Genomic DNA, 13,440 nt, shown 5'->3' with positions numbered 1-13,440 from the left:
AACTGCTTTATTCTTGATTAAAAAAAAAAAAAAAATCTAATCCTTTTACAGTTAAGTTAGTGCTGTCAAACAAAATATACAAAAAGTAAATATTATCATACACAAACCTGTGTACACACAAATACTGTTTTGTAGGAAAACGTATTTTGTTTATATATAATGAAAGCATTCTATTATATAATGTAATGCAAATAATACTTAAAAGGAACAAATACCTTGCCTGTATTATACAATAATTACAAATCTGTGAGTAAAATGCAATAACTAGTATATCCATCCCTGCCTTTAAAGACAACATTATAAACAAGCACTGTGCATATTTTAGAGGTATACCTTGTGCGAAGGGAAATCAGTAGGTACCCAAGGCTATGATATAAACTTGAAATATGTTAAATATGTCGTACAAAGCTTTAGGGGATTTCAACCTGTTCATCCTAGTTTTTGATAGTAGTAGTGGTAATTAAAATGAGCCCAATGGCTTGGCTACCAGCTGAGCTATTGTCCCACTTGTAGTTTTTCGAACACTTGACCTCTAATAAGGTGTAAGAGTTATATGTTTTACTATAAGCTCTCCCTTGTTCTCTCATCCCTCCAGAGACAACTGCTGGACTTACAGTGCTGTAAACATGCCTGTACCTGCAGTAGCATGCTACTGAAAGGGTCTTTTATTGTTAAATAAATAATGACGTTGCGCATGCAGATATATCTGGAGCTGGTGTGGGAAAGACATTTGAACTTGTGTAATTATTCCTGCTGCTTGATCCTTGAATTTATGCAACGCTTTGGATATTAAAGTTTATAGTTCCCATTATCTGTGCGGTTTTAGAACTGACAACTGTTCTGAGCTCAGCCTGAAGGAGGCTGAAAATGAGATGTGCTGTGTTTCTGAACTGAACCATGATACAGAAATTGCAATAAATTCAATTAACACTTTACATTGGGGCTCTAATTACTGTGTATTTACATAGTAGTTACTTAGTAAATACATGTGTACTTGAACATCATTACAATGTTATTATGCACAGTTACAATGTGTACATCTTTTTGCATGGTATATGTAAGTGCACAAGTGTATCAGAAAAGGGTTATGATTAGGGTTATATAATGCAAAAATATGTACATGTTAAGTGCATTGTAATTAAGTGTAAGTACACATGTATTTACTAAGTAACTACTATGTAAATACACAGCAATTAGAGACACTTAATGTAAAGTGTTACCTACATTTCACCCAGGGCTGCAGTATAACTACATGGTAGCAGTATAAATGCATGGTGCTGTTGCCATGTAATAAATGAATAGTTATCTGTAATTGGCTTAAATGACCCAGAGCATTGTATAAACTTTAATGACATATAGTTGTGTAGTTGCAAGGCAACAACATGCTTAATCGCAAAATGAAAAATGCCGACGCTCATAATTACACTGTATTCATGTAATATGTAACCACAATAACAGTGTAATTGCAATCTATTTAAGACACTTTAAGAGAAAATTAGGAGTAGTTCAGTGCTATATATATATATATGTAACAGAGAGGAGCATTGTACAGTTTTGTTAACTATATTACTCTCCACAACATTCATTGCAGAAACATGCAAGTATAGTTAAGAATTTACTATATATACTGTATATAAACCGAACACAAAGCTGTGCTATAAATGGTACTGTAATAGGATTCTTCAGCTTTTCCAGGGACTGCTCCAACTATCACGGAGACATTTAAGCGCATTAATCCATGACAAATTGTTTCATCTGATCCATGACAAATTGTCTGAATGCCAGATAGAAATCGAAATGTGTGAGAAAATCGTGTACAGCACAAAAATAATCTGCACTTTATTGTACAGTTTAAAAAGGTTGCTCAAAGGGCAAATGGACAAGGACACTTTTGGTTTGTTTTAAAATGTGCTGCTTTCTCAGCAATTAAAAGAAAGTGCTCAGATCTAGGTGGCTGGGTATTCGATATCCTTATACAAAAGACATATGCACTGAATAGCCGGCTTAACATCATGCTGATATGTTTACCATTTCTTTCTCATAGGAAGCATATTTATAGTTTCTGGAACAATTGTTATGTCTGTAAATTTGAATCAGTGTTGTCTTGAATTACTGTCCAGCTCACAGTGTGTTCTTCATTAAATGTGTTTACAACAATCATGAGAGAAGATATGAATAGGATGTGCAGCAAAAATAGGTGGATTCAAATGAATATCGGTGGGTTCTGTTTAAAACTCATTCTTGATCTACTGCAACAACATATTCAACAAAATAATATGTCTTCCTATTTACCGGTACCCAAATACATGCATTCATGTGTCTTTCTGTTTGTCATTCATAGCACTTTTTGGCATTATCTTGTTTTTTTTCTGTTATCTGGATGTTTCATACAATATCTATGATTCAGGGATATGGTATCCATAAGAAATAAAACGATTATTTTAATGGTTACTATTTCTTCTGCAGATTGGGTCTTTCTCGACCGGGGTACTATAGAAATATACCCAGGGTACACTTTGCTATATTGAAGTGTACCCTGGTTTAGACAAAGCTATCGTTTGGTACCTCGGCATGTTACAAATGTACCCTGGTATGAAGTATCATTTCGTGTTACGAGTTGTTTATGACATCCTTTTGTTATGACGTTTGTCAGACTTGCATACGGTAGTGAAGTGGGGGGTGAATACATCACGTAGACCCAAGGTACTGTCTGGTGTCTTGTCTAGGGTGACGTATTCTGCCTTAATCTCCTTACCCTTTCTCACCATATCGGCTGCAGCATATGTCTGAATGCTCATGAGATAATCAAACAATTCACCCTGAGGCACACTAGTTTGATCGCTGGCGGCCATGTTGGGAGCTGTAGTACGCATGACATGTCTTAGTCTAAATCAGGATACACTTCGATATATAGAAATGTACCCACGGAACATTTCAACAGAACCCTGGTAGACAAAGACCTAATCTGCATTACTTTTTTCTCCCCTTTTCAACAGCAATGACCAGCTCAGCTCTGTGTTTTTGGCAGATGTCGATACTGTGAATAAAAATAGCATAAACTGGAATGTCTGTTATAAATCAGCCTTTTCTAGCTGAGCCGTGACGAACTAGCTGCATCTTTTTTGCTGCTGATTGACTCACTGTGTGAATGAACTATAACAAAAATCAAGTTATTTTTGTCTTGTCCATAATTGCATACAATCTATAGGTGCATGTTAATTACATTTGCCAAATATACTATTTCAGTTATTGTTTAAAGAAAACTAAACATGCTTATACCTGTATTGTAGATTTATCAAATCACATCTACAAGCTGTAAATCTCCATCTCATTCTTTATTGCATTGCTAATTTGCATGTGTGAATAAATTGCGCAGCATATAAAAGACAACAAATGCCTCCCAAACAGCACTGTTAATGTAATAAACAGCTTTTTTTTTTTATCCAATTAGCTAAAACTTGATTTGTTGCCATTAATTCAATTAAACATAATTCAATATAATTTGCTTCGAACAACCAGTTCCAATTATAATTATTTCCAACAATTAAAATGTGTTTTAAATTGGTCTTGTATAGCAAGTCATGCAAAGCACTTTATAGCACTTTAAAAAATAATGCAAAGTTCTTTTTAGAAGATAAACACAAATATGGTCTAGTATTATACTGCAGTCCAATATAATTCACTGAGCATGTATACTTAAGGACCATACAGCTAATAGCAAGACAGACCAATTAAGCAATTACTATAGGTCAAGCAGGGTTGCATTCTGCAGTTGAAGGTTGTTACAGCTATTGTCATCTAGAACTATACATTTGAAAAAGACTTCTAGTCTAAACATTTGTCATTGAATTTATTAAGTTTCTTTGAGCTATTATTTACAGTAACACATGATTTTAACTTTCCTTTCTGAAGGTCCTGGTTTGTAAGAAAATAAAACGCTAGGTGCTGCTAAGTTAGTAATTCAGGCAGGCTGTGATGTGCTGTAAATTTGAGCTTTTGTGTTCAACCAAAGTGTCCTGTAACTGCAGAGAGAACATTTGGAACCCCAATGAAAGTTAATTGTAGAGAGATTATACTTCTCATGTATTACTAAATGCAGTGTTTTGGTCACATGTGTTAAAATTAATATTGAAATGTGATTGGGAAAACATAGTTGACTGTATTGTCCAAAGCCACAACAGTTATTTGCCTAGGTGATCTCTCATATCTGTATCTAACACAATCACATTGTTAACACTGTTTCAGTGGTGCCACTTTCACAAATGACCTACCACCCAGAAACCCCACTATTAATATAAAAGAGCTCATTTCCAGAGGCGAACGAAGCAGACAGAGCTCTTCTTTAAGAGCATTAGTAGCTTGCCTAATATTAATATACGTTCATGATGTTGAACCCCAATATTTACTCTAAAAGACTTTAGAATTAAAAAAGCAATGTGGTTGTCAGCAGGAGGAAACAGTAAACTATGTGTGGTATTACATTTCAATTTGTACTCCATTTCAGATAACTCCATTTACAGTATGGAATGCATGTCTCACAAAATAATACAGATAAATATTACATTTCTCAATTAAGAGTCATAATAAAGTGAGGCACTCCTAACCAACCCACATACAAATCAAGTGTAACATCATGATTTAGGTTCCCAGTTTGTGTATAGAGAGGACAGTTTGTGTTGCCCTTAATTAGTCGCTGAATCTAAACGGTGTGTTTCCTTCTTCCAAAAACGTATATGTTAACAACACACATTTTTTTAGAATGGCTGTAGATTCTGTTAAACCAGCAGAAGGGGTGTACAGTGCATTTTCCAGGAATGGTTATTTTGAATGCTGCAGTACCAGCCAGCTGTGTAAAGATAGATGGCAGATTTGTGTTATTGGCCGAACCGAAGAGTGAATTCACTCCCATTAGTGATTGAGATCCAGAAGTCAAAGACAGCACCTAGGTTAGTGCCACAACAGTGTATCTAGATCTATATGAATGAAACATCGGAGCATTGGTAAAACTTCTTTTTTTTTAATTGTATAGACCAGCTCTTTTAATATACTTGGTTACTGAAATGAGTAATATTCATTTTAAAGCCGCTATTCATTAACCTTGAAAGCTATCTAGTTCTTGGTGTACCGTGTAGCATATCAGTACCATTGATAATGTGCAGCTGCTTGGAAGGATCTCATTTTAAAACATGTTGAATGATGATTTCTTTAAAACATAGGGTGAGGAGTGTTAACTTTCTCTGAAACATAATGGAAGTATTAAGTCTGTATCTGGAAAAAAAAATAAAAACTACCAAAGAGCAATGAACTGATATCGACATTCCCCATGGTGGCAGAAAGCACAGCTACTGCTGCCAGTGTGTGTTTTGTGCAGCTTACTCAAAACTGTTATCTCTAATTTAATTAAGATTCAGAATCATGTCATCATGCAGGAAGCGTTTGAAAATGTAATACTGTTCTCAACCCAGATACTGATAGCAATCAAATAGTACTACAGTAATTGATGTTATAGACCACTGAAGAGCTTTCAGCCAATGTGAGCGTGAGTTTTGTGTGTTGTATGCCATGACACATTACAAACGGTCTACGTTAACTTCTGCCAATATTCCCTCCTACACAGATGTTTGTCATCCTATATATTGTACATCCTATATCCTGTAATATTAATTTGCCCTCTGTGGTTCAAAACAATGAGAACAATGCAGTGTATAACTGATATTACTCAGCCAAACAATAATAGCATGCACGTGCCAAAGTAATCGGATTACTTTGGAATAGAAATTCAAACACAGCCCTTGAACACATCTGCTGACTACCCATGCTCCTTTGCTTTCAGTTTTTATTGGGAGAACACTGCAGCCATATACAATGATGTTGGGAATTACAGTTCTTAAAAATGTGATTGCACTATACTGCCATAAATATGCAATTAGCAAAGCAACATCAATTATTCATAGTGGAATTTTTTGCCTGTTCATTTTCTGCAATTTAGATTGTAATAGAAAATGAAACAAAACAATGTTTGCTATTTCAAGAACATAATGGTATAATTCAAATGTATTGTGTGCAGCATATTAAAGTACTATAGTACACAGTGGTCATCGCATTTTGCCTATAATTTTAATAATCATTCAGTAAATTGTATGGTCCGAGCAGCATGGCATTTTCTTTATGCAGATTGTTTTGCATTCCGGTTTTACAACTTAAAATATCTCTGCTTTTGTAATGTTTATTATATTAAATTATAGTTTTGCTTTCTGGATAATGGCAGGACCTAATAAACTGAAGACTCTGCAGAAGAATTATTCCCTGTGCCCAAATCCTGAGTCAATGGTTTCAATCAGAGGATCAATGGGCTATCACCGGCACCCAGCTAACAGCACAAATCATGGCCTGTCCACTTTAATACTCTGACCAATTCCACAACCACAGGACTTTCAGCATAAGAAATGCTTCAGTGTCTGACATGCATACATTCAACTTAGTTTATATTAGCTGGTGATGCATTTGATTCTTTTTAAACACAATCAAGCCATCTTTATTATCACTTATTAAAGAAATAAATACATACATTTACAAACTTGCTGATAGTCAGCACTTGTATCAAATCTCCTTTCAAGGTCAAACCAGTTGATGGTTCAAACAAAAAATAAATGCATCTCTCGGCAAGTATACACAGATGTTCACATCCAGTAGACTAACAATTTGTCAAACAATTTTTTAAAAATAATTTTATTGAGAACCATAAATCTACAGTATGCAATGTTATTAATGATCAGTTCTCACTCAAAGGTAATCTGCCAAATAATCTTCTGAAACCCTTGCATTAAAAATACATAACTTCAGGCATTGAAATTGCCATGGTTATCTATTCAGAAAAATATATACTACAGAAACATAACAAAGTATGTAACTGGATTTATAGTCTGAGATAGATGTTTGTGTGTGTGTTGTGTGTATTTCTATACTTAGACAAAAAGTCTACTCTATAATAAGTGAAAGGTACAATGATCATCATATTTATAGAAAAAGGTAATTAATTTCATTATTATGTGGTAAACAGCAGCCAAGCATTTTAATTCAGTTATTTAAAAACTTGTAGGTTATTGGTCAGATCCCATGCCATGACAGTAGATACCAACCCCACATCTCAACACCCTTTTCTCTAAAGGACCCTTGTTGCCTCACAGGTGCGGAGCGATTTGAATGAGAGTTGCGTCATGTCAAATTCCACTCATCTGTCAATGTAGTGGATTATTTCTTGAGAGACCAAAATGTGCTGTCTGGGATGGTAACGCCATCAATCTTACTAGCGGAGGGTGCAGGGAGCCAGGCTGATGGAGGCTCGTGGGAGAAAGCAGTGCTGTTCCAGAGCAGGTGATGAAGCAGCTGTAAAACCTTTACTCAATCTGTATCACAGCCCTGAGTAAAAGATTTGTCATTTTTTTTTTTTTTTTTACATTTTCCTCATATTTAGTATGCGCAGAGCATTCGAGCTGCTCTTGTTTCATAAGGCAGGCTATTTTTCAAACTTAGTCAAATGTTGCAAAGCTCCAGGTCTGATTTGTAACTTTCATTTTTAACCCTCAATATACTGTGTCTTTTTTTATTTTATTTTTTGGTGGGTTTCTGATTGAACCTGCAACAGCAATTTGCATTTTAGGTCACAGAAAAAAAGCCCATATGACTTTTTAAACCAAGTCAGGATCTGGCTCTATGACACAATGTTAAATAAAGGGTTTGAAAATAAATAAACAAAATAGATTTTGATTCCACTTGAATTTAATTTAAATGTATACAAGACAGGCTAAAATAATTTAATCTATTCAGTCTTGAACAAAGAAGACAACGCGGTGATCTGATTCAAGCATTCAAAATTCTAAAAGGTATTGACAATGTCGACCCAGGGGACATTTTCGACCTGAAAAAAAGAAATAGGGACCAGGGGTCACAAATAGAGATTAGATAAAGGGGCATTCAGAACAGAAAATAGGAGGCACTTTTTTACACAGAGAATTGTGAGGGTCTGGAACCAACTCCTCAGTAATGTTTTGAAGCTGACACCCTGGGATCCTTCAAGAAGCTGCTTGATGAGATTCTGGGATCAATAAGCTACTAACAAGCAAACAAGCAAGATGGGCCTAATGGCCCTTATGTTCTTATGTTCTAAAACTGGTCAGGAAGGTTCAGATTAAAGCATGACAATATGTTGCTCTTGTGCTAATAATCTTGATCAGTGTATGGTTATGATGTTTGAATTCTCTTTATATAATCTTTATATCTTTTATAGCCCTTTGTAAATTAAATTTCCATGACTACTCATAACTGAAGACATCAATGCAAGTACATATTACATTAAGTTATCTTTTCTTGCAAGTAGTTTAAAGTATCAAAGCTTCTCAGAGCAACAGACTGTCAGAAACCTCAAACAATTTGTGTCAAAAGAAGTAGGACTTATTGACTCCTTGAACCGAGGGCTGTGAAAAATGTTGGCCTGTAATTAGCTGCCTTTCATTGTAGAGCGCTTTATTAATAATAATAATAATAATAATAATAATAATAATAATAATAATAATAATAATAATAATAATAATACATATTTTTGAACAACCGTGACCACAGATAAACAATAGTTTCTATAGGGTGGGACCAGCGTAGAGCTTAAGCTAACAACTAATGTTTCACTTTCATCCAATTTACCATCAGGTCAAAGTCTGATTTTGTTTTACTGACTTATTATGTAATTTAAACAACTCCCACATTCATACTTTCATGTATGGCTTTGGCACCAAATTCTACCAACCCTAAAAATCCTTCAAGCACATTTTGCAGAAATACCTTCATTTTTTACAGCGTGGCACCAAATTGAGTGTGCGATTTCTTCACTGTACCAAAACCTAAACATAACCTTAACAATATATATTTTTAATGGTAAATGGGTGTATTTGGGGTGAAAATGTTATATGAAAATGTTGTAACAGTATTTCCGCTCACCCAAGTTTCCCCAGATTTGGACTTTCAATCCAACCTTATTTTTAACCCTGCATTGCATACTTCAATACCAAAACAGTTACTCTAAATAAATACTTTCCAGGTTATTATGTATCGTATGTAAATAAATAAATAATGTTTCAAAAGAAATTCGCATGAAATATATTCAAGCTCATCTTAATATTAGCTCTTTGTTCTAGAATAAAACATTTAAGCCCCAGTCACACCTGGAATGATAACGATAATGACAACGATAACCATAAATTGTTTATGGAGCGGTCACACCAGAACGAAAAAGGGCTCCCATATATTGTACAGCAAATGCCAATCAACTTTTTAGTACACGCCCACTTTTATTTCCAGCAAGATGAGGGACAGTGATGAGGAACATTAAGAAATACTCCTGTTGTATTAGATCAACAGAAGGCATAGGAGACTGAGAAGACGAGTGTGGGTACACAGAATACTGCAGAGTAGGGAGGAGATACAGGAATTCCACGTGCTCAAAGAAGGTAATCTTTAAAGTTAATACAGCACCTAACCCCACTGTTTGCACATGATAGTGACAAGTAGTGTTCTGTGGTCTATAACCTATTGTTCAGACTGAAGGAAGAACTCCCAGTGGGTATAACGACTGATACTATAGTGCATTGTCAGAACATACATATAAATGCAGATCATGAGCATTAAGAGGTTTACAATACACACTGAATTGTAAAGTTGATGGAAATACACATAATCCCAGATCCCTTGTTGTTCATGCCCCTGAACCCATACATTGAATTTTGGTCAAAACTGGACAGGAGGCTATGGCAAGATGTAAGGTTATTACTGTTGTGATCAATATGTCTAAAATTACTTTGGATCCAAATCGGTGAGGGGCCAACAGGGGCTTTAACAAGAGTGAATCTGGCATGTAACTTTCAATTAAAATGCTATTGGATATAAAAAGAAGGAACATTACCTAGGATCTCGAGAGCGCTCCTACCTGGCCTTGGTAGGTGGTGCTGCTGTATGGTGTCATAAAGAGTTGCTTGACAGAACAGCATGGCACTGCCACTTATCCACATATACAGGAACCAGGACATCGCAGAGACCATTGCAATTCTCTAAAAATACAGATATACCACTTTACACCTGGGTTTTTTTTTCACAAATCATCTCCAAACATGTATCATAGACTTTTTGTTTCATAATTGACCTTTCTGATTGCATTAAGGTATAATCCAATTATTCATGTAATATACATTTATAACCATATATATATGGTTATAAATGTATTAACAATGGTGTGGAAAACCAATGGTGCTATAACATTGCAGTTTGTCAGTGGCTGTGCATATCACCAACACAATTCCAGATAATTAGCAGGCTTTGCTAAACAGCTGTGATTAATTGGGCATGCTGTGTAAATAAATTACCCCTTACCCCAGAAGAGGGTGGTCCATTGCACTAGAGAAAAAGACCAGCCCTGTGCTCTTTCCCCAAACAGTTTTGCAGGCAATGCTCCTGACAAAACAATTACTTCTATAGTAACTGCAGGCTACAGATATAGAAGAACCGATGAAGAGAAACTTGATATGAATCATGTACAGTACTCTGTTGTAGTTCTCATGTATGTGAGTAATAACTTAAAGAAAAAAAACAACAACTTTACATAGTTAATGAGAAGCCATTGCATTGCCTGGTGCCCAGTCCTTTACAATGTAACATTTCAACGTTATACTCAGTTCTGGCTTGCTTATACTTCAGCACTGCCACTGCTTTTATTTTGTATTTTGTTTAATTGCTGGTTTAATGTGCACCCTTTAGAAAATGGATGAGTGTTTGGAGGACTGCTATGATCATAAAACTTTAATCACAAACGGTACTTCAAAACAGTAATTGTTTGCCAGAGAGAAAGTGCTCACAATCCCCTTTTCAAATCAATATTTCCACTGCTTCTTTGTTCTACATTTCCCAGCAAGCTTTGACTAAAAACATGGTTTGAATATGTCACCTGCAACAAACATCAAGTCTTTTGACAAAATCAAAGGCCTAATTCCCTTTCTGTGTCACAAACAATGCGTTGATTATAAGTGCATCTCTGGGCCCCTCTCAGCTGACATTGAAACTAGTGTTACAAATGACCATCCACACTCTAAAATTAAGCATATAATTAACAGCTCATTACAATCCCCTCTCAGGCTCTACATCCTTCCAGTCATCCTCCAGGGCTACGGGTTTGTGGAAATGCATATGATTCTCCAAGGAGATGTTTCACCACATTGGCAAATCGCTTTCTTCATGAAAAACTTCCCTTCCCATCCCAAAGCAAATGAAACCTTAGACTGTCACTACGTTAAGCCTGTCGCTGATACCCTTTTGAATATTTTCTTCTTTTTCTTTTTTTTACAATAAAATGGAGTAGAAAATTGCTAACCAAGAACCTACCACTGAATTTGTTATACATCAGATCATATTCACACATTTAAATTAGGCAGCCACATGTGTGCTAACTCATACATTTTAATAAGGACAAGAATACTGCTAAATAATTTCTAAAGTTATGACTGCATGTGTCGTTGAAATTATTCGGTTCTTCATGTAATGACGCAGCTCAGTTCTAAATATGCACGAACACTTTATATTCCAAATTAATATTTTATTGTGCAACTCATGACTGGTTTTCAATTTGTAAATACGCTTATTGTTCCTTCCAGCTCATGCATTGTATTTATTTATTTATTTTTGCTCATTACACTAAATGCATTTCTCTTAGTTCTTTATTGTATCTTATATAACGTTAACTACTTTCATTTTGTTTGCCCTCTGGTTTCTTTTGAAAAATAATTCTGCCAATAATCCTATAGTTCTTGGAAACTATTCTTGGAATATATTCTTGGTACGTGTTTGGATATTGCAAGATTAGATATTGCAATTAGGATTTTTAGAAATATAGATAAAATATTCCAGATCTCAGGAAGTAAACTATACAATTAAAATTAGCTTGAGTATAATTTTCTAAAGCCCAAAATATAAATCGGTGGCTGCCTATTGGAATCAAGCAAGACCATACAGCAACAGAAACCATTTAAGTTTAAATTACATCCCATTTCACACTTCCATAAAGAGTATCTGCAACACTATATGTCTTTCCAGGTTTTACAAGAAAAGACAGAAACCCTGTGTATTATAAACCTGTAAAATGTTCACCTACAGTATTTACCTGGTACTGTATCTCAATCATTTAACAGTTTTTGTAAGCTTTGTCTTTATGGGCATTTCTGTTAGAGGTAATTAAAAACAAACAAACATAACATTCACCCTATCAATACATTCCTACCAGTTTGACAGTTCAAAGCCTAAAGCTTGCCCCTCTATGTTAAACCTGGCTATCAACAGTGCATTTCCAAGTATTAGCTAAAGAGATTGAAACCTCAAATGAGCTTAGAAGACTACTGTTCTTACCTGAGTAATCCAGCCAGGAGCAAAGAACCCTATTAGTGTTCATCCAAAAGATCTAACACATTGTCTCAAATCCATCCATTCCTCCAGCAGGGATTCCAATAAATTCCTAAAAATAATCTGCGAGATCAAGGATTAGAAAACTCTTTTGTCCCTCTGCTCTGCTCAGCTCCAATCCTGTTTGCAGAGTGAATGAAAATATCAGTGTTGCGGTGCACTGTCACAAAGTAGCCAGGATTTAAGGGGTGGAAACCTTGTCATTTCAACCTTAAATCATTGTATAGCATCACCTGCTACTGAAGAGGACCCTTCAAGTGATATTGAGTTCATTTGCAGCTTCACATTTACTTAAAGAGAAGGATCAATCCCTATTTAATGACAGATCAGCCTCCCCTCAGTTTCTTTCCTCCCATTGAGAGCTGCTTTAAGCACACGCTCTATCTCCTTTAGAATGTACTAAGTAGTGTGTGTATTTCAATACACCCTTACTGGGAGAGGTATCACATGTCTTAAAGCTAGACTGCCCACTATTACAAAGCAACTACATTGCATAATAAGCACAGTTATTAACCCTTTGACAAAACCAGTGGGAATGCAGCACAATATAATCACATTTAATTTCTATTTTCTTATATGCACTTTGAATGAGCCTGTATTATACAGGGTAATTGCAGTATATTTGTATTTACCATGTGTGGGATTAACAACACTCAAATAATACATGCACAAAATAAGGATCTTTTGTGATTTTTTTCTTAATGTTAAAATATCTTTGCTTTGTATCCCAGTTTCTGTATCTGTGTCAGTGCTTCAGGATCAACTTCAGCAAGAAGAAATACTTATTTTCTTTGTGATGAATGGCAGCTACTTGTACAAAATAAATCATAACAGTATTCCTTGTTCTTGAAATAAGTTTATGGCAAAAGAGAAAATAGGTTAATCTTATTTCAAAAAGCACCGCTTGAAATCGTTATAGGTCATCATCCTTCATTTACATGTTCTGAA

The 13,440-nt window shown here is 35.2% G+C and overlaps 1 protein-coding gene across 7 annotated transcripts in view; it reads right to left on the bottom strand.

Annotated features, from left to right (window-relative positions):
* Window positions 1-12,881, bottom strand: part of LOC117412025 (chemokine-like protein TAFA-1) — a 112,346-nt gene extending 99,465 nt beyond the window's left edge. For 5 of the 7 annotated variants that reach the window (XR_009307457.1, XR_009307458.1, XM_058988620.1 and 2 more), the window contains exons 1-2: window positions 12,439-12,881; window positions 9,953-10,097 (exon numbers count right to left, since the gene is read on the bottom strand). Coding sequence is in view for 5 of the 7 variants with exons in the window: in XM_058988620.1 (XP_058844603.1) it covers window positions 9,953-10,088 (136 nt within the window). In the remaining 2 variants the exon portion in view is untranslated. The remainder of the gene's footprint in view (window positions 1-9,952; window positions 10,098-12,438) is intronic. The other 2 variants (XM_058988619.1, XM_034019960.3) reach the window with 2 other exon arrangements.
* Window positions 12,882-13,440: the final 559 nt, after the last annotated feature.

Source organism: Acipenser ruthenus, chromosome 16 (assembly GCF_902713425.1).
Source record: "Acipenser ruthenus chromosome 16, fAciRut3.2 maternal haplotype, whole genome shotgun sequence".
In the NCBI taxonomy this organism is placed as follows: domain Eukaryota; kingdom Metazoa; phylum Chordata; class Actinopteri; order Acipenseriformes; family Acipenseridae; genus Acipenser; species Acipenser ruthenus.
This window is presented reverse-complemented; position numbering and strand designations above follow the sequence as displayed.